This window comes from Octopus sinensis, linkage group LG5, assembly GCF_006345805.1.
Source record: "Octopus sinensis linkage group LG5, ASM634580v1, whole genome shotgun sequence".
Taxonomy (NCBI): domain Eukaryota; kingdom Metazoa; phylum Mollusca; class Cephalopoda; order Octopoda; family Octopodidae; genus Octopus; species Octopus sinensis.
The window spans coordinates 128,218,861-128,246,759 of NC_043001.1; the positions used below are offsets into that span (position 1 = coordinate 128,218,861).

The 27,899-nt window shown below is 37.6% G+C and overlaps 1 protein-coding gene and 1 long non-coding RNA gene across 2 annotated transcripts; one reads left to right on the plus strand and one right to left on the minus strand.

Moving 5' to 3' along the window:
* The first annotated feature begins 2,083 nt into the window (after positions 1–2,083).
* LOC115212310 (peptidyl-prolyl cis-trans isomerase-like 1) lies at positions 2,084–27,354 on the plus strand. The gene is made up of 5 exons (XM_029781169.2): positions 2,084–2,187; positions 5,087–5,241; positions 5,736–5,804; positions 9,994–10,271; positions 27,322–27,354. Exons 1-4 carry the CDS (start codon positions 2,126–2,128, stop codon positions 10,209–10,211), a joined length of 504 nt encoding a protein of 167 aa, XP_029637029.1. The 5' UTR covers positions 2,084–2,125; the 3' UTR covers positions 10,212–10,271; positions 27,322–27,354.
* Positions 7,194–18,357, minus strand: LOC118763440. The gene is made up of 4 exons (XR_004999202.1): positions 18,346–18,357; positions 15,374–15,383; positions 9,454–9,458; positions 7,194–7,335 (listed from the first exon to the last, which is right to left on the minus strand). It is a non-coding gene; the product is annotated as an uncharacterized LOC118763440 (long non-coding RNA).
* Positions 27,355–27,899: the final 545 nt, after the last annotated feature.

Genomic DNA, 27,899 nt, shown 5'->3' on the forward strand with positions numbered 1-27,899 from the left:
TATAAAGAAAGACAGAGAAAGAGAGGGATTAAGTAAATAAATAATAACGTTCAGATCTATTCGGTTTGAACGGCAGTTTTTAACATAATTTCTAGGTAACTAAAAAATTTTAAACTTCGTATACTAGTAGAATGTGTTTATAAAACATCTTTTTCTCTTGGCTTTGAGAAAATTCTATGGTTTGTAAGATATTTGTTGTTTTTTTTCTTCAATTTCTGCAATTTCAACCAATCACTGCTGTCCATTGAGGTAAAAAACATTCTGTGCCATATGAATATGTCCCTCGTTTAAGAAACAGATTGGGTTTATTTACATTTGTGAAGAAAAAAAGATACCCTTCCCCCCACCCCTAACCCTAACCCTAAAATAGATTGAAATGCAATAGATCGATACTAGGGTCATAATTATGGGTGACAATTTCATATGATACCGCTAGAAAAAACTGCCGTTCAAACTGAAAAGATCCTAATGTTCTTCTACTGTGGTCAACAATGACTAAAAGACACATGGGTGTTGATGGGTTAAGAAGATGCACCTGGCTATGGTCAATTAAGCCAATGCGTGCTTGGAAGGTTCCGTTGCAAGTCAGGTACTGGTAGTCTGCTGAGAATGAAGGCAATGAGTTAGCTCTGGACTTATGCTGCTCATGTTTTCTTTGTGCTCTTGCAATCCTACTCTGATTGTAGGAGGTGGTACCTCTGTTGGTGCAGTTTTGCCATGGAGTGTTGCAGAAGATTCTTATTAACCAATCTAACAGTTGAAAACAACTGGTATTGAACTATCCAAACCTCACACATCATCATCATCGTTTAACGTCCATTCTCCATGCTAGCATGGGTTGGACGGTTCGACCGGGGATCTGGGAAGCCAGATGGCTGCACCAGGCTCCAGTCTTATATGGCAATGTTTCTACAGCCAACCACTCTGTGAGTGTATTGGGTGCTTTTTACGTGCCACCCGCACAGGTGCCAGGCGAGGCTGGCAACGGACACGGTCGGATTGGTGCTTTTTACGTGCCACCGGCCTGCATTTGTTTCTGTCCAGTATGATCTGTCTGACGATGGTCATCTGACACTGTTCTTTCTCTGATGAACCATTCTTCTAGCTAGCTTGTTTTTGCTGCTCTTTTATAAGCTCTGATTTGCTCAATCAGCAATTGACTGATTTTCAGTTGACAATTTTGGATTCGTTAGAATTTTTTCAGTCAAAGAATATGATGTGTAGTTGTTGATTGACTAGAGTTTTGCCGATATCATCATATCCGCAAGATGTTTTGACAAGATTCAACATATTCCAAGTCATCTACAAAATTCTTCTGAAAAGTAAAAAAATAAACTGGTTTGATTTGAGGCAACAGATCACAGTTTAAGTTACCAATGTGATATCAGCAAATGACAGATTCATTAGAGCTAACTACAGAAGTGTATCAACCCCAATTCAATTTTATTTCCCATAACTTGCTCAAAATACATTCATTTTTATTGAAAATTTTCAAATGCTTTTGGAGGTGTAGATTACAATTATTTTGATAATATGAAAAAAAAAAAAAAAAATTCTTGTGAAACAAAACTGGTACTTCTATTACAGAGCTGGAGACCCCACAAACTTTGGTTCCTTTGTTTGAAATCAGAATTCAGTACAAAACTTATTTGGTGGGAAGTAGTGGGTTATGAAATTTAATCAACCGCCAAGAAATGTATAATTAGCTTCTTTAGGTTCGTATTCAATGCTTTCTAGAGAAGCTGTAACCATTAAACCTTAAAGAATACATTTTCATATTGCATTTGAGTTTATTTTATTTAGTTTATAATACTTTTTTTAACGACACCCTTTAAGTGCTAACTGTTGTAGATGTATTGTTTGGTTAATTAACCAAACGTTGTTATTGTACTACTAGATCCTCAGACCCATTATTCTAATCATGGTAATTTATCATTAAACATTTGAAGACTTTTCTGTCACTATATCTCTATTTTTCTTTGACGTATTCTTGAAGCAAATTGACTGATTTTCAGTTGACAATTTTGGATTCGTTAGAAAAACATTCGGAAAGGATAAATACGAAACGTGTATATTTGAATAATAGTTTATCTGCCGGTTGCCGGTGTAAACACGTTTTCCCAACATGTCATCTTACGGTTTGCCGTCGAGCTCCTGGCAGCCTTCATTTGTTACATTTGAAACGACGTGAGCCTCATTTATTTTTATATTCTCGTATTATTAGTGTCAAATCTTAGGATAGTTGAAATTATTGGCAATCTTTCGTCTCTAGTAGACCTTTCCGTCGATTTCCGTAAAAAAATTTTTTTTTTACATATGGGCTTGCGGGAACTTTTGAAGTAACGAGAGCGAAAGAGACTAAGAGAAAGCGATTGTATGACGAGGGAAGTTCTTTTGAAGTTACCGTCCATGTGTGTGTGTGTTTGATGGGGTGTGGGAGACAGACAGTATGTTGTGTAAGTGAAGTGCTTCTGTTAGTGTGTGTGAAGAGACAGAGTAATGTGTGAAAGAAAGAGATAACTGAAATTTTTTACTCGGTGTATGTGTATATGTATGTATATTACTTCAAAAGTTCCCGCAAGCCCATATGTAAAAAAAAAAAAAAATTTACGGAAATCGACGGAAAGGTCTACTAGAGACGAAAGATCGCCAAAATATTTTAATTTTCAGTTGTCACACGAAAGAGAACTCACTTCTGAGGAGTATCTCGTAACATTTACCGATTTGGTAATAGATTCTCTACTAATTTAGATAATTTGTGAGTTTTTTTGGGTTTTTTTCCCCTCGAAGCTAAAAACTAATTTGTTATTATTCTTAAAAAATAATATCATTTTCGTGTCGGCTGATGTAAAGAATACGCACAGCAGCCGTCTTACGGCGTAACCCAATCCTAATCCTAAACACCAGGTGTGCGTATTCTTTACTTTCGCCTTTCGTGCCTATACAAATAGGTGGCAGAATCGTTAGCACGCCGAGTAAAGTGCTTAGCGGCATTCGTCCGTCGTCACGTTCGAAGTTCAAATTCCGCCGAGGTCGACTTTTCCTTTCACCTTTTCAGGGTCGATAAAATAAGTACCGGTAAATTTTCATTTTCAGAGTAACACAGGTAAAAATTCAGACAAACTGCTACTTACCTCTTGCTGTCAAAAGAAATGGATTAATTCTCAGCAAAACATACTTTTATGCTAGACCAACGTTTTACGAAAAAACAAAAATCTTTCGCGCGCAAACTAATTTTTATGTGTAGTGGGGTTTGTGTCGAAAAAAAAAAGTTGGGGTTTGGCGGGTACAAAAGGAAGTCTTGCCCATGCTATATATGTTTACATTTTACCTGCCTACACACACGCTATTATATACACAAAATAATATATTATTTAATAACGAACTATGTAATTCACACCCTGGAAATTTTATTTCTGTAAAATGTTGGGAGTGGGTAAAATTTCCGAGGCTTCCACCGCACCCCACCCGGTTTTTCGGACCGCAAAAAGGGTTTTGTGACATATTAGGATGTCACGGGAATTCATTCAATGAAAAAAAATTTTCCAGTGATTCCAAGACGGGGGGGGGGGAAGGTCTTTCCCTTTTGCCCCTCTTTTCTGAACCAAAATAAGGGATTTGCAGCATATTAGGAGGTCAGAGTACTTAATTCCACGCCAAAAAATCCGATTTTTTTTCTTTCCCATAGTGAAAATTCCGGGATGGGATGGGTGGGTATCCCCTTGGCCCCCCCTTTCCCGAACCAAAATAAGGGATTTGCAGCATATTAGGAGATCCGGGTACTTGATTCCACGTAAAAAAATCCGAATTTTTTTTTTCCTTAGTGAAAATTCTGGGGGTGGAGGGGTCACCCCCTCCCTTCTGGACCAAAATATGGGATTTGCAGCATATTACAAGGTCAGGGTACTTGATTCCACGCAAAAAATCCGATTTTTTTTTTCTTAGTGAAAATCGTGCGGGTGTTACTATGAAAATTTACCTACGTGGACCTAAGTACCAGTTAAACACTGGATTGATGTAATCAATCTCCCACCTCTCCGAAATTGCTGGCTTTATGCCAAAACTCAAAACGACTAAAACAATTTTTTCTTAACTCTAATAATCAACATAAGCATGACTTTTTCGAAACCAACGTTAGCAATTCTTCAGAGGTATTTGAAACTTAAACGAAAGCTGTTGTAAGAAGCTTCAAAATAAAACTTATTCAAGTAGCTCTGATAATAAACTAAAAACAAAAATAATACAACGTAAATATGAGATTTATAAAGAAACAGTAATATTGTGATTTCTTTGTTGGCATGACACTCTTTTACTCTCTTTTACTTGTTTCAATCATTTGACTGCGGCCATGGGATATGCACTCACATAGCATGGACTGCTAAGCACATTTTATGAAAATGAGACTACCATGCTCACATAAAAAACCAAAAAATAGTCAAAATATCTTCTTAGTATATAATGGTGGCAAGTTTTACTTTACATCATCTGAAAAGTCATAGGTGACATTAGACCCCAACAAACGCCCATAAGTTATGATAAACCATAAAGGGTTTGATATAAAAGACAATCTGAGTAATGTGACTGAAGAAATGAGTGACTATTGTACAGTTTGTATCAAAGAAATGCAGTAACAGGGATGACTAATTTTCCAAGTCATCAAGTAGGAAAACATTATCCCTTTCGTTACTAACCTGGCCAAAACCGGCTCTGGCTCTGTAGTACAAATGTCTTGTTTCTATAAGTTTTGCATCAAAATATACCACCAAACCTTAGTCGCAATTTATATTCCTAATACTAGCTTAATGATAACTAAGTTATTTTACTAAATTCTTTGTTATATCTAAAATAATTGAAAGAAACACAGAGCATATCAAAATAAATACAGTAACGAAAGGGTTATAGAGCAAATGTTTTTGTTCAACATTGAATATATTAATCTAGCTTTGTATTTATTTATTCAATTTGTATATCTTTAAAAACCATCCTTAGGTCATTAACAAATGAAAAAGAATTGATTTTTATCTCATTCAACTACAATAAATACTAAATGACATTTCATATATTTTTTTTCTTTTTGATTTTAAAGAATGGGCAGTATCACGTTTGAGCTGTACTGGAAACATGCTCCAAAAACATGTCGTAATTTTGCAGAACTTTCTAGACGAGGTTACTATAATGGTACAAAATTTCACCGAGTCATAAAAGATTTTATGATTCAAGGAGGTGACCCTACTGGAACAGGTGAGAGTATTTCTTTTGCCCTCAACATTTTGTATTTTTCCATGTTACCTATTTTTTTTTTTTAAATTAAGATTGGTAATTATTTTTATATTAAATTAGCTTTATTATTCCAATGGTTATATTAGACCAGTGGTTCACAACCTGGGGTCTGCAGACCCTTGATGGTCTGCAAAGGTAGTACTGGGGGTCTGAACTAAATTCAAAATTTCATATATATGACGGGCTTCTTTCAGTTTCCGTCTACCAAATCCACTCACAAGGCTTTGGTCGGCCTGAGGCTAGTAGATGACACTTACCCAAGGTGCCACGCAGTGGGACTGAACCCAGACCCATGTGGTTGGTATGCAAGCTACTTACCACAAAGCCACTCCTGTGCCTAATTGTGTAATGTTAAAAGATATGATTGCTGACCTGTTCTTTAGCATTAATTATAGTAATGACTTACTTATCAGTTTCATATTTTTCATCTCTTAATTGATATTTTTTGATGAAAGGTCGAGGTGGAGCATCAATTTATGGCAAACATTTTGAGGATGAAATTTCAGATGACTTGAAACATACAGGTAAATACATGACTTCTAACAATTTTTTTTTGATACTAGTATGAGTTTAAAGAGTACTTATTATTTAGGCATTATTTTACAGTCAGATGAGCTTCTTGTTTCTAACCCTTGCTTGATTTTCAAGTAGGAGGCTGCACTAGGTTCCAGTTTGATTTTGTATGGTTTCTATGGCTGGATGTTCTTCCTAACACCAACCACTCCAAGAGTGTCATGGGTGCTTTTTATGTGCTAAGTACATGACACCAGCATCAACCACGACTACGATTTCACTTGGCTTGACAGGTTTTCTCAAGCACGGCATATCACCAAAGGTCTTGGTTACTTATCACTGCCTCCTTGAGGCTCAATGTTCAAAGGGTGCTTTCTACATTCCACCAATACTGGTGCCAGTTATGTGACACTGGCTGGATTGTTTTATTCCATTCAACTTCAAACCTCAGAGTGGTTTGTTAGGAGGCAATGTCACCAATTTTCACTAAAACAGTTTCCATATAGAGATGCAGGATATGCACATGCACACACACACTCATGTAGATACATGCTCCCGATGGGCTTCCATACAGTTTCTCCTTACTGATTCCATGCACGAAGCACTGGTCAACCTAAGGCTACTATAGAACACACTTACTCAAGGTGCCATGCCATAAGATAGAACTCAAAACCTCATAGTTACAAAGCAAATTCGTTACCTACACAAGTATACCTGCATCTGTGTGAAATATATTAAAATTCTTCAATGGTTTAAACTTTATTTGCTTTTTATTTACTCCTCCTTTATTAGTTAATATGTATTATTTATAGGATGCTTTAAGGTAGGGATAGGTGATCAATGTCTGAACCAGTGGTTCTTAACCATTTATTTTTGTAGCCCTCCACCCCATCCTTAAGTAGCTGTAATGCCTGGCACCCATCTAAGTGGTGGGTGAGGTATCACGACTAAACTAACTTAGCATGGATGATAATTTATAAGGAGATGTACTCGCATAGCAAGTAATTTGATCTGAGATCGTGTGCTGAAACGAAAACAATTGCAGCGTGGAAGGTGTTTGTAAGCCATTTAAGAAACACACAAAAGCCGTTCGATTCACTTCAACATTTAAGTTTAATTTGTCAAAATATTTTCGTCGCTATATGACCGCGACCTGTTCACTGACAAAAAGAGATGCAGCACAGATTTTTGTCAGTGAACAGGTCGCAGTCTTATAGCGACGAAAATATTTTGACAAAATAAACTTAAATGTTGAAGTGAATCGAACGGCTTTTGTGTGTTTCTTAAATGGCTTACAAACACCTTCCACGCTGCAATTGTTAACTTATAAGTTTTTACTCTAAAAATGGATTGTATGAGCTTTTAACAGTGAAATGATAAAAAAAAATAATAATAAAGGCAAAAATTGTAAATATACGTTATACATTGCAAGTTAATGACTTCTTTGTGCCTGATAAGATCTCATTTTATTTTAATAACCATTACTAGTTTTATCATGTATAATATAATTACTGCTATAGGTAAAATTTAGTATGTTAATTTCTAATAAGTGAGAATTTGTTAGAAGGCCTCCAGGAAAGCGAATCGGTCCATGTTCCACAACAAAAACAGTGAAGTTTGGGGTTAAGAGACTGATTCTTTATGGATACATAAAAAGTGATGGGTCAAAAATGTTGGTCAAAATTTACGGTAACTTGAGTAGTGTCAAATACATCCAGTTGCTGAAGGACAGTTTGATAGCAGACTTGGATGAAGGGGAGACTTGACAGAGCTACAGATTGCATGCAACACAGTCTGGTTAACGAAGGTGTTACCGTATTGAAAGATTGGCCAGCTCAGAGCTCTGACTTAAATATCATTGAGTAAATGTGGACAGAACTAAAGAGAAGAGTTTGTCAAGAATCCACACAATCTTGAAGAGTTGTGGGAGCTCAGCCACTGAGAATGGCATCTTATACCTGTGAAGATGGTGTAGGATTTGTATGTATCTCTTTCCAGGCACACTGAAACAATTATTCAAGCTAAGGGAAGCCACAATAACTGTTAACAATGTACAGTAACTTCTTGAAATGAAAATTATGTAATAAATTTTTATTATAGACATTTTTTCTGTTTTAAAACACTGTATCTTGATTGGTTTATTTGAAGTGGCCGAGAACTTTTGCATGGCCATTTTTGATGGTCGTCTCACATCTTCCCCTCTCATTTACAACCCCTACTACAAAATATAATGATTAGGTATGGAAATGACTCCAACAGGGCCAATGTTTCATCTGTAAAAAATGCAATGCAAAACATCCACTTACTAGTTGGCAATTAGTAGAAATTGTTAGGCGACAAGCTGGCAGAAACTTCAGCATGCCGGGTGAAATGCTTAGCAGTATTTCTTCTGTATTTATGTCCTGAGTTCAAATTTTGCCGAGGTCGACTTTGCCTTTTATCCTTTTGGGGTTGATAAATTAAGTTCCAGTTGCGTACTGGGGTCAATCTAATTGACTGCCTCCCCACCCCACCCTGAATTTCAGGCCTTGTGCCATGAGTAGAAAAGAATTAATAGAAATTTACAATAGTTTAAAGTGACAGAAGACTTTTGCATGGTACTGTATAATGGTGAATATTTATGTTTTTGCATTTAGCACTGAAGACTGTGTCTTTGGGTTCACTTGCACTAGCCACATCTTTTAAACCAATTTACTTCAGACTTTCTTAGTTAATTATTGTAGAGTAAGAGCAGAATGTACTGCAGAATGGAGATACTGTTGGAAGTGAGAAATGTTGGTTGGTTCAATGATTCTCATTTGCAATTTTGTTATGAATAACCTTAAAAAAAAAAAAATTCAGGTACACTTGCATGTGCTTATGACTTGGTAGCATATACCATGCTTATGCTAATTGTTTGAGGTACCTGTGTAATCACAAGCAGACACAGACACCCTTTGGGGTTTTCCTGTTTTTGATTTAATGTAGCATCCACAATGTGATGGCTGGGAGGAGAGTAATGTACCTCAGCACTCATGCCTTTCTTTTTATCAATGTTGAAAGGATGAAAAAGCAAAGTGAGCCATGGCAGTTTTTAAACTTGCAAAAACTTGGAACAAATATCACAAGGTATTTTATCAGACACTAGTCATTTTAATGTGAGGGCGCGTGGCTTAGTGGTTAGGGCATTCGGCTCATGATCGTAAGGTTGTGAGTTCGATTCCCGGCGACGCATTGTGTCCTTGAGCAAGACACTTTATTTCACGTTGCTCCAGTCCACTCAGCTGGCAAAAATGAGTTGTACTTGCTTGTATTTCAAAGGGTCAGCCTTGTCACTCTCTGTGTCACGCTGATTATCCCCGAGAACTACGTTAAGGGTACACGTGTCTGTGGAGTGCTCAGCCATTTGCACGTTAATTTCACGAGCAAGCTGTTCCGTTGATCGTATCAGCTGGGACCCTCGTCGTCGTAACCGGCGGAGTCTTTTAAGTCATTTTAATATATATATAAAACTGCATTGTATTTCTAGTGTTAACTTGATGGTAAAAATGACACAATGAGTTAATAAAACATTTGTGGAGTTATATATTGGGTTGGTGCATAATTAATGATCATTTTATAATTTAATAATTAATTAAAAAAAAAAAAACGATTGCTAATTATGCACTGTTTCAATAGAACTCTTCCTTTCATGCAACAATAAGACTAGAATGTCTTAAGCTGTGATATCCTGATGTGATATGATATAGGCGGTGGCGCAATGGCCGAGTGGTTAGGGTAGTGGACTCGCAGTCGGAGGTATTTTTCGATTCCCAGACCAGGCATTGTGTGTGTTCATTGAGCAAAAACACCTCAAAGCTCCATGAGACTCAGGCAGTGGGTGGTGGTGACCCCTGTTGTAGTCTTTTGCCACAACTTTCTCTCACTCTCTCTTCCTGTTTCTTGAGTAATGCTGCGATGGACTGGCGTCCCGTCCAGCTGGGGTTAACACATACGCCACAGAAACTGGGAAACCGGGCCCATGAGCCTGGCTAGGCTTGGAAAGGGTGACAAAAAAAAAGATATGATATAGACTAGGTACTGGTGATTGTGTACAGAGTAGAAACAAACTAGGTTTGCTATCACTAGATGAGCATCTTACTAGCTCACTTAGCTGCAACCCACATGTATATATATATGCAAAATATCTGCTATGATTGTAGTATTGGATTTTACTTTCAGGTGCTGGTATTTTATCTATGGCCAACAGTGGACCTGATACTAACGGAAGCCAGTTTTTCATAACCCTAGCTCCAACACAGTGGCTGGACGGCAAACACACTATCTTTGGTCGTGTCAGCACCGGAATTACTGTTGTTCAAAGAATTGGACTTGTAGAGACAGATAGCAATGACCGACTGGTTGATGAAGTACAAGTTCTAAGTGCGACCCCTTCATAATGCTGGACTTCCATCTGTGTGTGTGTATATCTCTATATATGTATATATATAGATATATATGTTTTTTTTTGTTTTTTTGATGGCATTTGAAATGGATAAAACTATAAATAATAGTATGTAGAATTTTGGGTTAACCCTTTCGTTACTATATTTCTGACCAAAATACACCCCTCATGAGTTTCAATTAAATTCTAAAATAATCATCAATCTAGGCTTGTTTCCTTAAATAACTGTAACTTTTTTACTTATCAACATATTAATGTGATATTTGGAACATAATTAAAGAAAGGGTTCTTAATCAATTCTATTGCATAACTTTCAAACAATAACTTCCAGACCACATCTTACCCTAAGCCATGCTGGCTAACATTAGTTTCCCTGTATAAAAACTAAATCCACAACAGTACCCAGTATTTGTTTCACAAATTTTCCAATTTGGAATCAATGCTTGATAACATGAAACTCCTATCTATTTTCAAAGTTGAAGAAAAATCGATGCCGAAAAAAATGTGGAAAAAAAATCTCCCAAAATTCAGGGAATTAAAATTGCATGTTGATCTTTGTACAAAACTGTAGATGAACTGTTTATGAAGCATAATCACATGTTTTCACGAATGTACTAAAGAGATTTGCTCTGATATTCTCATTTAAATATGAATAGGTAAATTTGGGCGGCTTTGGGCGGTTTGGTCACATTAACCAAAATTTTTTTCTGGCGGCTTTGGTAACGAAAGGGTTAAAACACTCCTTGGGGAAAAATTGAAGGCTTGTCTATATGCTAATATTTATAACATTATTTGCTTTGAGTTCCAGCACTTAAAAAAAAGATGATTTATTTCATATCTCTTGAAGTTTTGTAAATTCTTACAACATAAACTACACACACTGTTGGATTGGATTGTTTTCATGACAGACATGCTTTCAGTGCCTCATGGAGTTGGATGCCTGTGAATGTCTATTAACACCAGTGTTATAGCAAGTTACATTCCAGTGTAGCCTGTTCTTTATTTCTAAGAAAGAAATCACTGCATGTCACCATCAATTTCCATGCTTTTTCATACTTCCATTTAATAACTTTGATCTACATACCGGTTGCTGTAGAACGGACAAGAAACATCCTGATAAGCTGGATCTGCAATCTTGTTGCACTTTCCAACAATAATCATTTTCAGTTCTATAATTAAGAGATGAGGAATTATGTACATTATTTACATTCGACGGATATTTGTCCTCATCTTGTTTATTGTTAACACAACATTTCGGCTGATATATCCTCCAGCCTTCATCAGGTGTCTTGGGGAAATTTTGAACCTGGGTTCTCATTCCTAAGGTATTCTTTGTTGTTATTGTTGTTGTTGAGGCCACTGATTGGAATCAAACTCGGAATCTTGGGGTTTGTAGCCTGCACTCTTAACCACTATGCCATATGCCCAAGAGCGCAGGCTTAATAATAATAATAATAATAGCAATTAAAAAAAAATATCATCGAAAAATACCTTAGGAATGAGAACCCAGGTTCGAAATTTCCCCAAGACACCTGATGAAGGCTGGAGGGTATATCAGCCAAAGCATGTTAACAACAAACAAGATGAGGACAAATATCCGTCAAATGTAAATAATGAACAATCATTTTATTTCACTTAATGTCCTTTGGAAATTCATAAACCACACAACTTCATTCTTTGATTTTTCTTTTTTTTTCACCTGTAAATCTGAAACCATGTATCTTGTGTGGAATCCATATCATATGCTCATATTATTTCAAAATTCAGCTTTATATTTTTTATCTGGAACACAATGCAAAAAAAAGAAAGAAAGAAAGATAAAGATTTTTAATGAATTATGTTTCAGTCTTTGTCTGAATTTTAGAAACAAGGAATTATTATTGCAGACTGATATCGTCAAACTAGTGTCATCACGGTTGTGCTCTCTTGTCTTCTTCAGTTGCTTGTCATATTCTTTTACTCTTTCACTTGTTTCAGTCATTTGACTGTGGTCATGCTGGAGCACTGCCTTTAGTCGAGCAATTCGACCTCAGGACTTATTCTTTGTAAGCCTAGTACTTATTCTATCGGACTCTTTAGCTGAACCGCTAAGTTAGGGGTGTAAACACACCAGCATCGGTTGTCAAGCGATGTTGGGGGGGACAAACACAGACACACAAACATATACACACACACACACACACACACACACACATATACGACAGGCTTCTTTCGGTTTCCGTCTACCAAATCCACTAAAGGCTCTGGTTGTTCCGAGGCTATAGTAGAAGACACTACCCCAGGTGTCACGCAGTGGGACTGAACCCAGAACCATGTGATTGGTAAGCAAGCTACTTACCACACAGCCACTCCTACGCCTATATTGGTTAACATTTTTAGAATTTAGAACCAAGCTTTTCATTAAATCCACAGGTGTAGATTATTCTTATCCCATTGTCCATATCAGGGATATTTGGATATTCTGTTAGTTATTCCTTGATATGGACCATGAAATGAGAACAATCTACTTTCGTGGTTAATGGAGGATTTCTGTTTGAAATTCTAAGAACATTATTGAAGAGAACAGGGTCCCGAAGAAAGCAGTGGTGTACAGTGGACTAAACTTTGTATCGCAACTTGATTGTTAGGGTCACAATGTCACAGCCATTGCACTATCCAATATTCTTTAGCTGTGTGTTGTATTTGATAAAATTTCAAACTGAACCATTTATAAAATTCTAGCATAGAAAAACAGACATAATATGAACAAATGAAATATGTTGACATGGCATATATGAGTGAGAGCCAAGCTGATAGTCCCAGGTATTGAATTGTACCTGAAGACAGAGCAGTTGTTAATGGCCAAGTTCATTTCATTGTAGGTAGACATCGAAGAGAGGAATAATTCTCTAAAGTAGGCAACAACAGACAATGAAAGAGCCTGTACACAGTTGACTTGCTAAAAATAGCAACCAAATTTTAGACACCAAAGAGAGGAATAATTTACTAATGTAAGCAGCAACAGACAACAAAAGAGCCTGTACACAGTCAGTTGTCTATACCAGGAATATACTTTTTTAAAATTATTAATTAGTGATGACATTAGTCTGAATATATCATTTTTCTTTTCATGATAACCATTTTAACGTCCTCTTTTCCATTTCTGCATGAATTAGATGGAGTTTATTTAGGCAGATTTTCTACAGCTTGATGCTCTTCCTGTTGCCAACCCTTACCTGTTTCCAAGTATGGTAATTTTTCCTCATGATGAGGCATGTTTTCACAGCTTGATGGAAATGAACGATTAGGAGATACAAACATTCACACACATACATGCATACATATTCCTTTAGTTTTTTACTTGTTTCAGTCATTTGACTGGCCATGCTGAAGCACTGCCTTAAAAGGTATTTTTAGTTGAAGATATCGACCTCAAGACTTTTTTTTTTGGAAGCCTAGTACTTATTCTATCTGTCTCTTGCTGAACTGCTAAGTTACAGAGACATAAACACACCAATGTCAGTTGTCAAGCGATGGTGGGGTGACAAACACACACACACACACACATATATGATGAACTGCTTTCAGTTTCCATGTAACAAAACTACTCACAAGGCTTTAGTTGACTTGGGGCTATAAGTAGAAGTCACTTGCCCAAGGTACTGTAGAAGGACTTGCTTAAGACACTTGCCCAAAGTGCTGTATGATTGACCCCAAAACCATGTGGCTGGAAAGCAAACTACACAGCTTTGCCTGTTCCTGTATCAGTGTAAAATAGGTTTCAGTCATTGCTTAACCCTTAACCCTTTCGTTACCAACCCGGCTGAAACCAGCTCTGGCTCTTTAGTATAAATGTCTTGTTTTCATAAGTTCTGAATTCAAATCTTCCACCAAATCTTAGTCACAATTTATGTTCCGAACACTAGCTTAATGATAACGATGTTATTTTACTAAATTCTTTGTTATATTTAAAATAATTGGAAGAAACACAGAGCATCTCAAAATAAATACAGTAACGAAAGGGTTAATGTCCCTTTGGAAATTGTCAAAGTCAAAGGTCCAGCACTGTAATAATCCAATTAAAGAATGGATGATTAAGGAAGGTTTTAGTTTTCTCCTTTACATTATATAATAATAATAATGAAATTATTGTATACAGTGCTCAGGTGCACCACAACTTGTCAGAAAGTGCATATAAAGTACATGCAGTAATGTAGAAATGTCTGGAAAGCGAACAATGTATGAGTCAGATACATGCTTGTGTGTGTATGGAGGGGAGAAAGTCAGGTGTAGTGTTGGTGAATCTCAGGAAGCATGGAAGTTTTGAAGGATGCACTTTCTCACTTCCTTCAATATGGTTGTAAGCAAGGTTAGTAGAATTTGCATGGTATTGTTTCAGGATTGTCCAACTGATGCAGCCCTTTGCAGTGATTTCCTGTTGAAGTGAAAGTGTTTAGAAATCAAAATGAATATAAGTTAACAGAGGTGGACTACTAGCCACAATGTCATAAGTTCTAATTGTTTCTATTGCCATTGTTTTGTACACTTAAAAAAAAAAATCTTCAGCTGGATTAATTAAAAAAAAGAAAAGAAAATTAGATGTGTGTGTATGTGCATGCACATGTGTCTGTGTTTGTTTACATTTGCACCTTTCTGAAAATTACTTAGCGACAAGTGGTGACATTTTTTGTCATTTTCCCTGTCAGCAAATCAGCCACTGACTTTTTACTGTCGAGGACATGTGAAATAAGAGATCTCTTTCTTTAAAAGCATGAGAGACATCCAACTGTAAAACAATGCCTCTAATATAACCCAACCCATGCTAGCATAGAAAAACAGACATAATATGAACAAATGAAATATGTTGACATGGCATATATGAGTGAGAGAGCCAAGCTGATAGTCCCAGGTATTGAATTGTACCTGAAGACAGAGCAGTTGTTAATGGCCAAGTTCATTTCATTGTAGGTAGACATCGAAGAGAGGAATAATTCTCTAAGGTAGGCAACAACAGACAATGAAAGAGCCTGTACACAGTTGACTTGCTAAAAATAGCAACCAAATTTTAGACACCAAAGAGAGGAATAATTTACTAATGTAAGCAGCAACAGCCAACAAAAGAGCCTGTACACAGTCAGTTGATTTGCTAAAAATAGTTGCCAAATTCTCTCAGATCACACCACACCATCTTAAGGAAGGGAGGACGCTTTAGCCAAGGTATTAGATATGCAGAAAGGTGGAATGGTTATTTTAAAAACATCTTTGTAGGATAAATATTTTCATTCTATGTTGATTTAGGGGTTAGATAATAACAGAATTTTTGAAATTGACATGTATTTTGTTTGTAGTTCCAACTTCCTCCATAGCATAAATCTACCTACCTGGTTGTTTGACTTGCAAAAAGTAGCAGGTAAATTCTTTGAATTACACTCCATTTAAAGAAAGAAAGCGATGCACTGAACAATGTAGACCTTGATATATAGAGGAAAACAGGATGGTCACAGCTGGAATGATTTTGAGCATATTTACAATCAGTCGGGATTTGAGCAAGTACTTTGTTAAGGCAGTAAGTTAGTTTGGTGAGGTAACAATGAGTAGTACTAGGTATAGGTAGGTATTAAAGTTATTACGATTTTAGTAACATTGGAAACAAGGCTCTTGATGTTCCTGTTTCAGTAACTGAGATTTATTGGTATTGGTGGTAGTAGTGATGTAGCTAAGACTTAATATAAACCAGTGATATAATTTGAGTCCACTTACATATAGGAATACTAGAATGGTTTGAAATTTGGTTAGACTGTAAATTGGAGAAATTTTTTTTTCGGCAGTCTCATTGTAACCATGTTGTTTCAAAATTTAAGGTTGATAACTTCTGGTAGGGTTGGGGCATGTGTAAAAGTACATGTGGAGCTTCTGTTTGCACTATACTAATTGTAATAATTCTTTGAACTATAGGCACAAGGCCTGAAATTTTATCGAGGAGGCATTGATTGCTGTGCTCAACTGGTACTTATTTTATTGACCCCAAAAGGTTGAAAGACAAGGTTCACCTTGGCAGAATTTGAACTCAAGACATAAACCAGAAGAAATGCTGCTAAACATTTTGTCTGGCATGCTAATGGTTCTGCCAACCCGCTGCTGCTAATGATAATAGTAATCCTTTCTACTATAGGCACAAGGCCTGAAATTTGGTGGGATTAGATCGACCCCAGTACGCAACAGGTTCTTAATTTATTGACCCCGTAAGGATGAAAGGCAACGTCGACTTAAGCAGAATTTGAATTCAGAACATAGAAACGGGTGCTAATAACAATAATGATTTTAAATTTTGCCAGAGCAAAAATGTCACTGAAAATAATGTGCTTATTATATACAGTGTTCAGATGTACTACTTAATTACGATGAAAAATATTTGCTGTGAGGTCGTGTGTTGAAGCAGAGGTGGACCTAAAGTATGTGGACCACACTCCCTTTGGTTTTTTTTTTTTTTTTTTTTATACAGAATCTCCCATTTCTGAGTATGGAGATTCTGATTCTACAAAAGAAACAGCATTTAAAAATTTTAATCCCCACCCCCAATTCTTCAATTTTCACTTTTTTCAGAAATTTTTTTGTGAAATATGCAGAAAAATATGGAGATCTCCATATTTTTCCATGCATTTAAAAATTTTTTGAATGCCGTTTTCTCTTTTTGTTTTTGCAGAATCAGAATCTCCGTACTCAAAAATGGGGGATTCTGTAAAAAAAAACAAACCCAAAGGGGGTGCGGTCCACAATTCTTTATGTCCCCCAAAGTAGGTATTGTTATATTTTGGGATGGTCATCTTTTACCAAATAAACACAGACACTATATACTCATTTTCCACTTCAGCTTTATCGTTATTCTTATTTTTGTGTCCTTTGACTGCAATCTTTCATCACACATCATGTGATCTTTTCAGGGACCCATTTATCCCACGTATCTCCTACTGTCATGTTTAGTCTATTCTTTCTATATGTATCCTTATCCGCGTATGCATTTGCGTCTGTGTGTTTTGTGTGTGTGTGTGGGTTTGCTTAATATATTGTTTGCATCCGAGTCCTTTTTTTAGATTTCTTTTTTTTTATGAAAGAAAAATTAATGGCAAAAAAAAAATGACCATCCCGTAATATAACTATATTAATTTAACTCTAGAGAAAAAGGTTAAAAAAAAGTATCTTCAAAATGAGGGAAATGTCATGAGTTACATACCCTGGTCTTTGCTTGTCTCTTTAGCTGTTATAGAAGTAGATCAAGGGACGAAACTTTTGACATTTTTATGTTTTTTCCTTCCCCTTCCTAAAAGTGGTGGTCTGTAGTTTGTTGGAGAGTTGATAAAATATCTTGCTGTACTTGTTCAAGCTCTTTATATTCTAGGTTCGAATCCTACAGAATTCCTCTTTGACTTTCATTCTTCTAAGAACAAGTAAGAAAAGTATCAGTTAAATATTGGGGTTCGATTTCCCTGAGTGTCGGTCTGTATCAGTATGCAATGTGTTCACATGGTAGACTAGAGCTGGAGCAAGAGTCAAAGATAGCAGAGTGACCAGGTTACAAGAACTAAATCTAATTGTTCAATTTGTAAATTTATTTATATTTGTAATTGTTCTTTACAGTGAGTCTTAATTGTAATTTTATTCCTCATCAAGGTTGGCAGTGGTATTGCTACCAACTGTATTAAATGACAAAGGCTAACAAAAAAAAAATTCTTATTTTTGGAATCCTGATTCCAAATTTACCAGTTTTGCCCAATCACCTCTAGTTTTGGATATACGTATATATGTTGATTTAGTTAGTTGCACATTGCATTTAAGAAGCCTAGTTGCATCTTACATTTTGGCGCTTTAGAACTTGGACCACGGGCTATACGTCCCCTGCCCAATTCAAGATCACAACATACATGTACACTGCAACATAATTTCTTTTCCTCAACAGGCCCAGCCCTATTTAACATTGTCCCGAGGGAGATCAAAGAGGAAAAGGATCCCATCAACTTTAAACAGAGTCTGGATAGATTCCTTCAAAGAATACCAGATAAGCCACCCATAATTGGATACAACTCACCCAACAAGAACTCACTACTTGAACAAAACTGGATACAACTCACCCAACAAGAACTCACTACTTGAACAAAACTTGACTTAAACAGGATTCGAATAATCCTATCAGGTGGTGCTATTAAGTTAGACATGGCCTGGACCAATCTTTGGTCGAAACATATCTAAGTTTATCTAACCCTTTAGCATTCATATTACTCTCTTAAATGAAATGCTTATTTATTCACAGTTTTGAATTAATCATGCTTTACCTCGTAGGCAAGACATTTTCATGATCTGATTGCTTAGTTTTAGAAAGACGTTGTAGTAAAGGTGTAAGAGGCCAGATCTGGTCAGTTTTAACATAAAACTGGTTGCATATTTAGTCTGGATGTGGCCAGTTTGAATGCTAAAGAGTTAAACCTATTTTACGAAATATTTGAGTTGCTAATCTCTAAAATGATGTTTTGCCCAATCTGGTCTAATTAGTTAATGATCTGCTAGTTAGTTACAAAAATAACAATATTAATGTTATTAATATATTGTTTCTAAATTTGACACATGACCAGCAATTTTGGGGGGAGGGGTAAAATTGATAACATCAACCCCAGTACTAGACTAGTACTTTATTTTATTGGTCCCGAAAGGGTGAAAGGCAAAATTGATCTTGGCAGGATGTGAACTCAGAATGTAAGAAGCTAGAAGAAATACTGCTAAGTATTTTGTCTAAGATGCCGACAATTCTTGCAGCCTTAAATAGTTTCATCATCATCATCATCATTTAGCGTCCGCTTTCCATGCTAGCATGGGTTGGACGGTTCAACTGGGGTCTGGGAAGCCAGAAGGCTGCACCAGGCCCAGTCTGATCTGGCAATGTTTCTACGGCTGGATGCCCTTCCTAATGCCAACCACTCGTGAGTGTAGTGGGTGCTTTTATTTCAACATAAAAGCTTAGAGTAAAGATATTGTGAAATGAAGATGAAATGAAAAGTACCAAAAATCATTTGTACTTAGAGAATTATGTGAATTATGTAAATTGAATGAAAGACAAAAATTAATAACGAGAACTCAAAGAGTACAAACCTCTGCCAAGGCAACACCAACATCCTCATTTTTTTATTGCCCACAAGGGGCTAAATATAAAGGTTATACAATACAAAGCATAAAATCGGGGAAATTAAAATATAAAAAAGAAATCAAGCAAAGAAGAAAAAAATAAAAGAAACAAATAAACTTATGAATAATGATAAAATGAGGCGCAATGCTCACTTGACCCCTGAAGTCAAGTGGTTACATTTAGACATGATTTTGGACAGTTTTTCCTCTTTTTTTCTTTTCTTTAAAAAGTTCGCATTTTCATAATTTTTTTTTATATTGTTCATATTACATTTAATATTTTTGTCTGAAATTTTCAAACTTTGCATGTTCCACTACGAGCGGCATTGCATTATACAACACCAGCCCATCAATCATAGTTATCAATTCATCATAAGAATCCATGAACACTTCATATCTTTCGTTGTTCAATAGAACGCATCTTTCATTCTCCTTGAAATTCTCCCTGGGTAGCTTCATCCTAATCAAATCCTTCCACTTGGATATTCTTCTTTCTACCTCTACACTCTTTACATAGTAAACACGTTCACTCCTCCCACCGGTGCCAACTCTGGACTGTCCCCAGTGGCAGCCGAAATAGCTGCCACCAACCACTCTGTACCCATTTCAGGCGGCACTCCTCCCATTCAAATTCGAACACCTTGCCTGCCCCCACACATGGGCAGCAGCACTACCATGTCCAAACATAGAACAGTGGTGGAGTGTGCGGCTGCCTCCTCTTTGGTGGCAAACCTGACATCCACCGCACCGCACTTCCTTCCTCCGCTCACAAAAGTCACCCTCCTCATTAGGGCTCCCAGACACTCCTCCATATCATCCTCCAAGAGGACCTCCACTTTGTTGGTGGCGACTACCCTTGTATGTCACACCACCGTCCATTGCTCCCATCAGTCACAGTTTCCTCAGGAGGGACCTGCTCAGCTGTGTCTCCGTTTCCTTTCACAAACTGCCTGCCTCCTACAACCTCTTCCATATCAACTTTTAACCGCTTTGCCTCCAGCGGTGCAGCTGCTCCCACTGCTGTGGTCCCTCAGCACCCCTCCATAATAAAAGCTAATTTTTTCTCACCCACAATGGGGAGAAAAACAGCAAAAAGCAACTATGCGCAAGTCGCTTCAACAATTTTTAACTGTAATAAAAACAATATATTCAACAGACAGTCTCAAAAAGACAACCTTCCACAATCAAATCATAGTAAAAAATGACGAGACTCAAACAACAAGTTGTAAAACTAATGTCCTAATTTCTTTTATTAGGAACAAGCCCTCTTATAAAGATGGGACAATACAAAGACAGACAAAACAATACAGAGGGGTACACAAAACATAACGAATGAAATTATTTACCTGCCCCCTCCCTCCACACAAGCAGGCAGTTCCATTTTACTGTTTATGTATCACACAGTTCATTCTTGTTTTTTTTTCTCTTTCCATCATTAAGTCCTTATTTAAAAATCTTAAATATCTCACTTACTTTCCTTTATATTAGATATTCCACTATGTCTTCAAATGCCACCACTGGTGGCAACTCTTTGACTCTAAACTGTAACGGTGATATCTCTATCATTTCCCCAAATAGTTCCTTCAACTTTTCACCTTTCTCTCTTACAAGCGAGACCACTTTAAAACCTTCATTGCACGGTTTAGGCGCTAACTTCACCCTAATTACATTTTTCACTTTCATGACTTTGTTTTTTCAGTTTCTACCTTTTCTTCTGTACTGTATCATAGTTCTTACTTGTTTTCCCTTCAGTGATACTTTCTGATTTCCATCACTAATCTCTTCTGCTGTTGTTGGTATTTCCATCTCTTCCTTCCCTGCTTGTCTCTCGCTCGATGTTGTTGTCATTTCTCTTCTATACTCTTTTACTCTTTTCAGTCATTTGACTGCGGCCATGCTGGAGCACCGCCTTTAATTGAGCAACTCGACCCCGGGACTTATTCTTTTGTAAGCCCAGTACTTATTCTATCGGTCTCTTTTGCCGAACCGCTAAGTAACGGGGACATAAACACACCAGCATCGGTTGTTAAGCAATGCTAGGGGGACAAACACAAACACACACACGCATATATATATATACATATATACGACGGGCTTCTTTCAGTTTCTGTCTACCAAATCCACTCACAAGGCTTTGGTCGGCCCGTGGCTATAGTAGAAGACACTTGCCCAAGGTGCCACGCAGTGGGACTGAACCCGGAACCATGTGGTTGGTAAACAAGCTACTTACCACACAGCCACTCCTGCACCTATGTTCCTTTTTTCCTGTCTTTTTACTTTCTCCTCCGTGCTAATTCCTGGTATTGCTCTCTGTTTTCTGTCTTTGTCTTTCTCGCTTAATTTTGCCATCTAGTTTCTTTTCTACTCGTTCGATTTTCCTCCTTTTGGTAACCCTTGTCTCTCCTCTACACTTCCTTTTCTTTTCTTCATGGGACTCTTTGGTGGTGAGTCCAAGTTTTCTTGTCTTTTCTTCCTCTTCACCACTGTGTATCTTTCTTCCATATTTTCCAGTGACCTCTACTTCTCTATGCCTTGCACGTCTACCTCTTCTCACTGTTCCATCTCCGTCACTTTCTCGTCATGTTTCTGAGGACACTTAGCTTTCATGTGACCCCGTACTCCACATTGATAGCATATGGGAGGTCTTCCTTCCACTACGACTCTCAGCTTTGTCTCATCCGGCAACACCAATTCCTCTGCAATTTTGTGAAGGTCTGGTAAACTAATGTGAACCGACACCTCAAGGCCGTATTCCCATCAGTTTACCTCTGTAGTTCTTGTAATTTTCAGTATTTTGGTTTCCTCTTCTGTATTATAGAGGATGGCTGCCACCAGCCACGCCTCGTCAAGTTCTGGTGGCATTCTACCAATCCTTCCTCCAGCCGCACGTTTGCCACAGTATGTTGGTTGCAGCACACACTCAGTTGATCTCAAAGGCACAGTGGAGTGTTTTATCGCTTCTTGTTCACTAGTGAAGCATACCTCCACTGTGCCGTATTTCTTTCCTCTGGTGTAGTACGTCATTAGATCTTTGACATCTCTCAAGCATTCTTTGACTGCTTCTACTGCAGCTATTTCAACTCTTTTTATTGCAATAGACAGCATTCCGTATATAACTGTCTTTCTCTCTGTCTTTTCAATAACTTCTTTAGTTGGCGTCAGCCTCAAGCTGTCTCCTTCCTTTCTCAATAGTTGATTGTACTTCTTGAAGATTGTTTCTTCCAGTTGAATTTCTCTAACTTTCAAGACATCCGCCGTAAGACTTTTCCCAGTCACTGCAGTGTAACTGCCTGCTGGAACTGGTTGACATTCCATAACGATATTATCCACAACTTCACCCATAAATGGGGAAGAAAAGTAAAAGTTCAGGTAACAATAAATTCAACAATTCACTAATGTAACAATTAGGTGCGATAGAATTTCTACAATTCAAACGACAACAAGACTTACATGAAGCGAACACACATTAAATGCAACAGGGAATCAGATGACTCGACACAACACCAACGTCCTGATTGCTTTTATTTGGCACAAGGCCTCTTATAAAGAGGGGACAATACAAAGACAGACAAAACAATACAGAGGGGTATACAAAACATATAATGGATGAAATCTTTATATATAAAAGTCAAGTTGTATGTCTGTCTCCTACGATTTAGATTCCTAACTACTCCCACATTTTGCGGTGCAGTGTAACCAAAACCGGGTATCTTATAGTCGTGATTCATATCGAGCCCTTCTGGGTATTAGTGCGCGTCTACGACTTAAAAAAAAATTTACCATCATTTTTTTCCATTTTAATGCATTTTTTTCGCTATTATATAAGGGAAGTAACTCTCTAAAAATGTCTACGATGAGTCAACGATTTAAAAAAAAAATTACCATAATTTTTTTTCCATTTTTAATGCATTTTTTTGCTATTTTTTGGCTATAACTCTCTAAAAATGCTTATATAGTTATTTCCCTTACAAACCCTAGCAACGCTGGGCGATACTGCTAGTTATGAATAAATTATAAATGAGATGAGATGGCTTACCTGCCCACCCCCCCAAGCAGGCAGTTCCATTTTACTGTTTATGTCTCACACAGTTCATTATTCTTTTTCATTTCCATCATTTTTTAAAAAGTCCTTATTTTAAAATTTTAAATATTTCAGTTAAATCGAAATCGATCAACATCAATGGAAATTGCAGCTGTGATACTAGTGCTAGTGGCACGTAAGTGAATCATCCGAACGTGGCCGTTGCCAGTGCCGCCCCGACGGGCCTCTGTGCTGGTGGCACGTAAAAAGCACCATCCGACTGTGGTGGTTTGCCAGCCCCGTCTAGCACCTGTGCCAGTGGCACGTAAAAAGCACCCACTACACTCACGAGTGGTTGGCATTAGGAAGGGCATCCAGCCATAGAAACATTGCCAGATCAGACTGGGCCTGGTGCAGCCTTCCGGCTTCCCAGACCCCAGTCGAACCATCCAACCCATGCTAGCATGGAAAGCGGACGCTAAATGATGATGATGATGATTCCACTATGTCCTCAAATGCCACCACTGGTGGCAACTCATTGAATCAAAACTGCAGTGGCAACATCTCTATCATTTCCCCGAACAGCTCCCTCAACTCCCCACCCCTCCACTTCACAAGCAAGACTGCCTTTAATGAAGAATGAGGAAAATAAAAATGTAAATTTTCAAGTAGAGTTCTTCCATTAATGCAAGGAACTGGTAAATTCTTTGATGTGGGAATTTTTCTTTCTCAATGCTGCATTAAATATAATCTGATATACTCTCTACTCTCTACTCTTTACTCTTTTACTCTTTTACTTGTTTCAGTCATTTTGACTGCGGCCATGCTGGAGCACCGCCTTTAGTCAAGCAAATCGACCCCGGGACTTATTCTTTGTAAGCCCAGTACTTATTCTATCGGTCTCTTTTGCCGAACCGCTAAGTGACGGGGACGTAAACACACCAACATCGGTTGTCAAGCAATGTTAGGGGGACAAACACAGACACACAAACACACACATACATATATATACATATATACAACAGGCTTCTTTCAGTTTCCATCTACCAAATCCACTCACAAGGCATTGGTCGGCCCGGGGCTATAGCAGACACTTGCCCAAGATGCCACGCAGTGGGACTGAACCCGGAACCATGTGGTTGGTTAGCAAGCTACTTACCACACAGCCACTCCTGCGCCTATATATATTTTTTATTTTATTTATATATATATTTTTATTTATATATATTTTTTATTTTATTTTCTGTATTTCCTGATGCCAATACAAATTGTTATTGCTTCTAGACTGTGTGAACTAACAAGAGATCCTCTATATGGTGATTTGATCTGTTAGAAATAACACCAAAACTCACCTTTATTCACACCTAACTATTTTAACCCTTTAACATTAAAATTCTTCGGTCACATTTAATGTTTATAGAATGTTTTAAATTAATCATGCTTTATCTTATAAAGACCCCCTTCAGTCATGAACAACCATGGGATTGTACCTAGAAAGTTACCATTCAAAGCACTAGTCTGGGCAAGGTTGTTTATGGAAGACCAGCAGTCGCCCATGCATACCGGCCTCCCCTCTCCACGCCACCAGTGTTATCCAAGGGAAAGGCAAAGGCCAATACTGCTTGGCACTATTGACATTGCAACTCATTTCTACAGCTGAGTGAACTGGAGGAACGTGAAATAAAGTATCTTGCTCAAGAACACAACACACATCCCAGTCCAGGAATTGAACTCACTATCTCATGATTGTGAGCCTGACGCTTTAACCACTGAGCCATGCATCTTCACATGCGTCACCTTATAGCTTCATGATTTCAATGATGTGATTATTTATTTTTAGAATGACATTATAGGGTAGGTGTGAGAGGCTGGATATTCTCTTTTCTCTTTTACTCTTTTACTTGTTTCAGTCATTTGACTGTGGCCATGCTGGAGCTCCGCCTTTAATCGAGCAACTCAACTCCAGGACTTATTCTTTTGTAAGCCCAGTACTTATTCTATCAGTCTCTTTTGCCGAACCGCTAAGTAACGGGGACATAAACACACCAGCATCGGTTGTCAAGCAATGCTAGGGGGACAAACACAGACACACAAACACACACACATACACACACATATATATATATATACATATATACAACAGGCTTCTTTCAGTTTCCGTCTACCAAATCCACTCACAAGGCATTGGTCGGCCCGGGGCTATAGCAGAAGACATTTGCCCAAGATGCCTTGCAGTGGGACTGAACCTGGAACCATGTGGCTGATTAGCAAGCTACTTACCACACAGCCACTCCTGCGCCTGGTTGGTTTCAATATAAGATATTTAGAATTTTTGAACTGGATATGATAAGTTTAAATGCTAATGAGTTAAAATTGGAGAAGGACATGTTACTGGATAATGTAGACCTAGAAATACAAAAAGAAAAGGATTGCCTAATTATGCAACGGGTTTTTATGGTCTCCAGACAGAGAGCTTACTTTTTTACTCTTATACTTGTTTCAGTCATTAGATTGCGGCCATGCTGGAGCACCGCCTTTAGTCGACCAAATCGACCCCAGGACTTATTCTTTGTAAGCCTAGTGCTTATTCTATAGGTCTCTTTTGCTGAACCGCTAAGTTACAGGGACATAAACACACCAGCATCGGTTGTCAAGCGATGTTGGGGGGACAAACACAGACACACAAACACACATATATATATACATATATACGATGGGCTTCTTTCAGTTTCCGTCTATCAAATCCACTCACAAGGCTTTGGTTGGCCTGAGGCTATAGTAGAAGACACTTGTCCAAGGTGCCATGCAGTGGGATTGAACCCGGAACCATGTGGTTGGTAAGCAAGCTTCTTACCACACAGCCACAAAATGATTCTTATTTCATAGGGTCAATGTATGACACTGAGTCCTGTACATGGCCTTCATTTGTTTTATTGGTCAAAAACTATTTTGGCATGTATCAAACAGACAACTACTCCGAATTAGTAGCAGACGCAATCTTTTACCCTGTTACTTGTTTCACTCATTGGATTATTTCCATGCTGGTATGCTGCCTTCTGGAGTTAGTCAAAACAATTTGACCCCAATACTTATTTTTGAGTCTACTACTACTACTACTACCACCATTACCACCACTACTACTACTACTATCATCACCACCACCAGCAGCAACCGTTCAAGAATTTGGACCTGGAGATCTCCATTTCCAGCGACTTCGAGGGCCACCTCCCAGTGGTGTCAGGCATCAACGAAGAGCCCTCGATTACAACAAGACAACCAAAGTTTTTTTTTCAAGGTCTGGGGTCTCCCACCCCTAAGCCCTAGACCATCACCTAATCACCCTTAACCGTCTTGTTGCTTAACAACAGCAGCAGCAGCAGAACCACTACCACCACCACAGCCATCGTCCCTATTTCCACGCTTTAAAAACTGCTGAATTATTTAAATACACTAAAACAAAGTAAAAGGAAATAAAATGGAATTATCCTTAAAAAGGCTTTTCCTTAATATCTCCTGTCAACAATAAAAAGTTTGTTCCTCTACTTAATCGTATAGAAAGACAAAGTATGTTTAAAACAAACAATGCTATAACTGTTTCATATCGGATGTTAATCCTCTGTAATTTCCTCCTGTTAGTTGGAGACAAGCCTGATAAACACTTAAATAATCGCATTAAGTACACATGTATTTTCATAACAGTGTGGTAAGAAGTTGTTTCCCAATGACATGGTTCTAGGTTCAGTCCATACTGTATAGCACCTTGGGCAGGTGTCTTCTACTATAGCCTTAGGCTGACCAAGGCCTTAACCCTTTAACATTTAAACCGGCCATATCCGGCCAAAAGTATTCTGCCTGTTTTATGTTCAAACTGGCCAGATCTGGTCTCTCACACCAACCCTACAATATCATTTTAAAAATTAACAGCTACCTCATCAAAATCTCAAAGCTACAAGATAATGCCTGATTAGTTCAAGGCAATGTGGATAAAAAAAGGATTAATTTTGGCAGAATAATGCGAACACTAAAGGGTTAATGGAAACTGAAAGAAACCCAGCATGTATGTTTACAGGGTTGGCCAAAAGTCAGCTGACAGTAAATCAAAACCATTTAATTCCAAGATTTATTTATGTTTAACATCTGAATGAATTGAAAATTGTCCAACACATTTTTCCATTCAAGTCAATACAGAATTACAGATAATATTTATGGAAATTTGATTTACTGTCACATGACTTTTGGCTAACCTGTATGTATGTGTATGTATATAATGGGAAGGTTTATGAAAATAAACAAAAGACGAAGGCAGGTGGAGTACAAACAAACAAATGTATTAGTATGGCGCTCAGGAGTAGAAATAGAACAAGTCTTTTACGTTTCGAACCTACGCTCTTCGACAGAAAGATATGCAGAAAAGAAACAAGGAGAGAAAAAAAAGCGTGTAGGAGCTAAATATATATATATATATATTAGACATATATATATATATATATATATATTAGACATATATATATA

Bases quoted from the DNA above. Each gene is read 5' to 3' on its own strand.
- LOC115212310 (XM_029781169.2), top strand. From the start codon at position 2,126: ATGTCATCTTACGGTTTGCCGTCGAGCTCCTGGCAGCCTTCATTTGTT. The intron at 2,188-5,086 runs GTGAGCCTCATT...TTGATTTTAAAG, and splicing joins TTTGTTACATTTGAAACGAC to AATGGGCAGTATCACGTTTG. The intron at 5,805-9,993 runs GTAAATACATGA...TTTTACTTTCAG, and splicing joins AGATGACTTGAAACATACAG to GTGCTGGTATTTTATCTATG.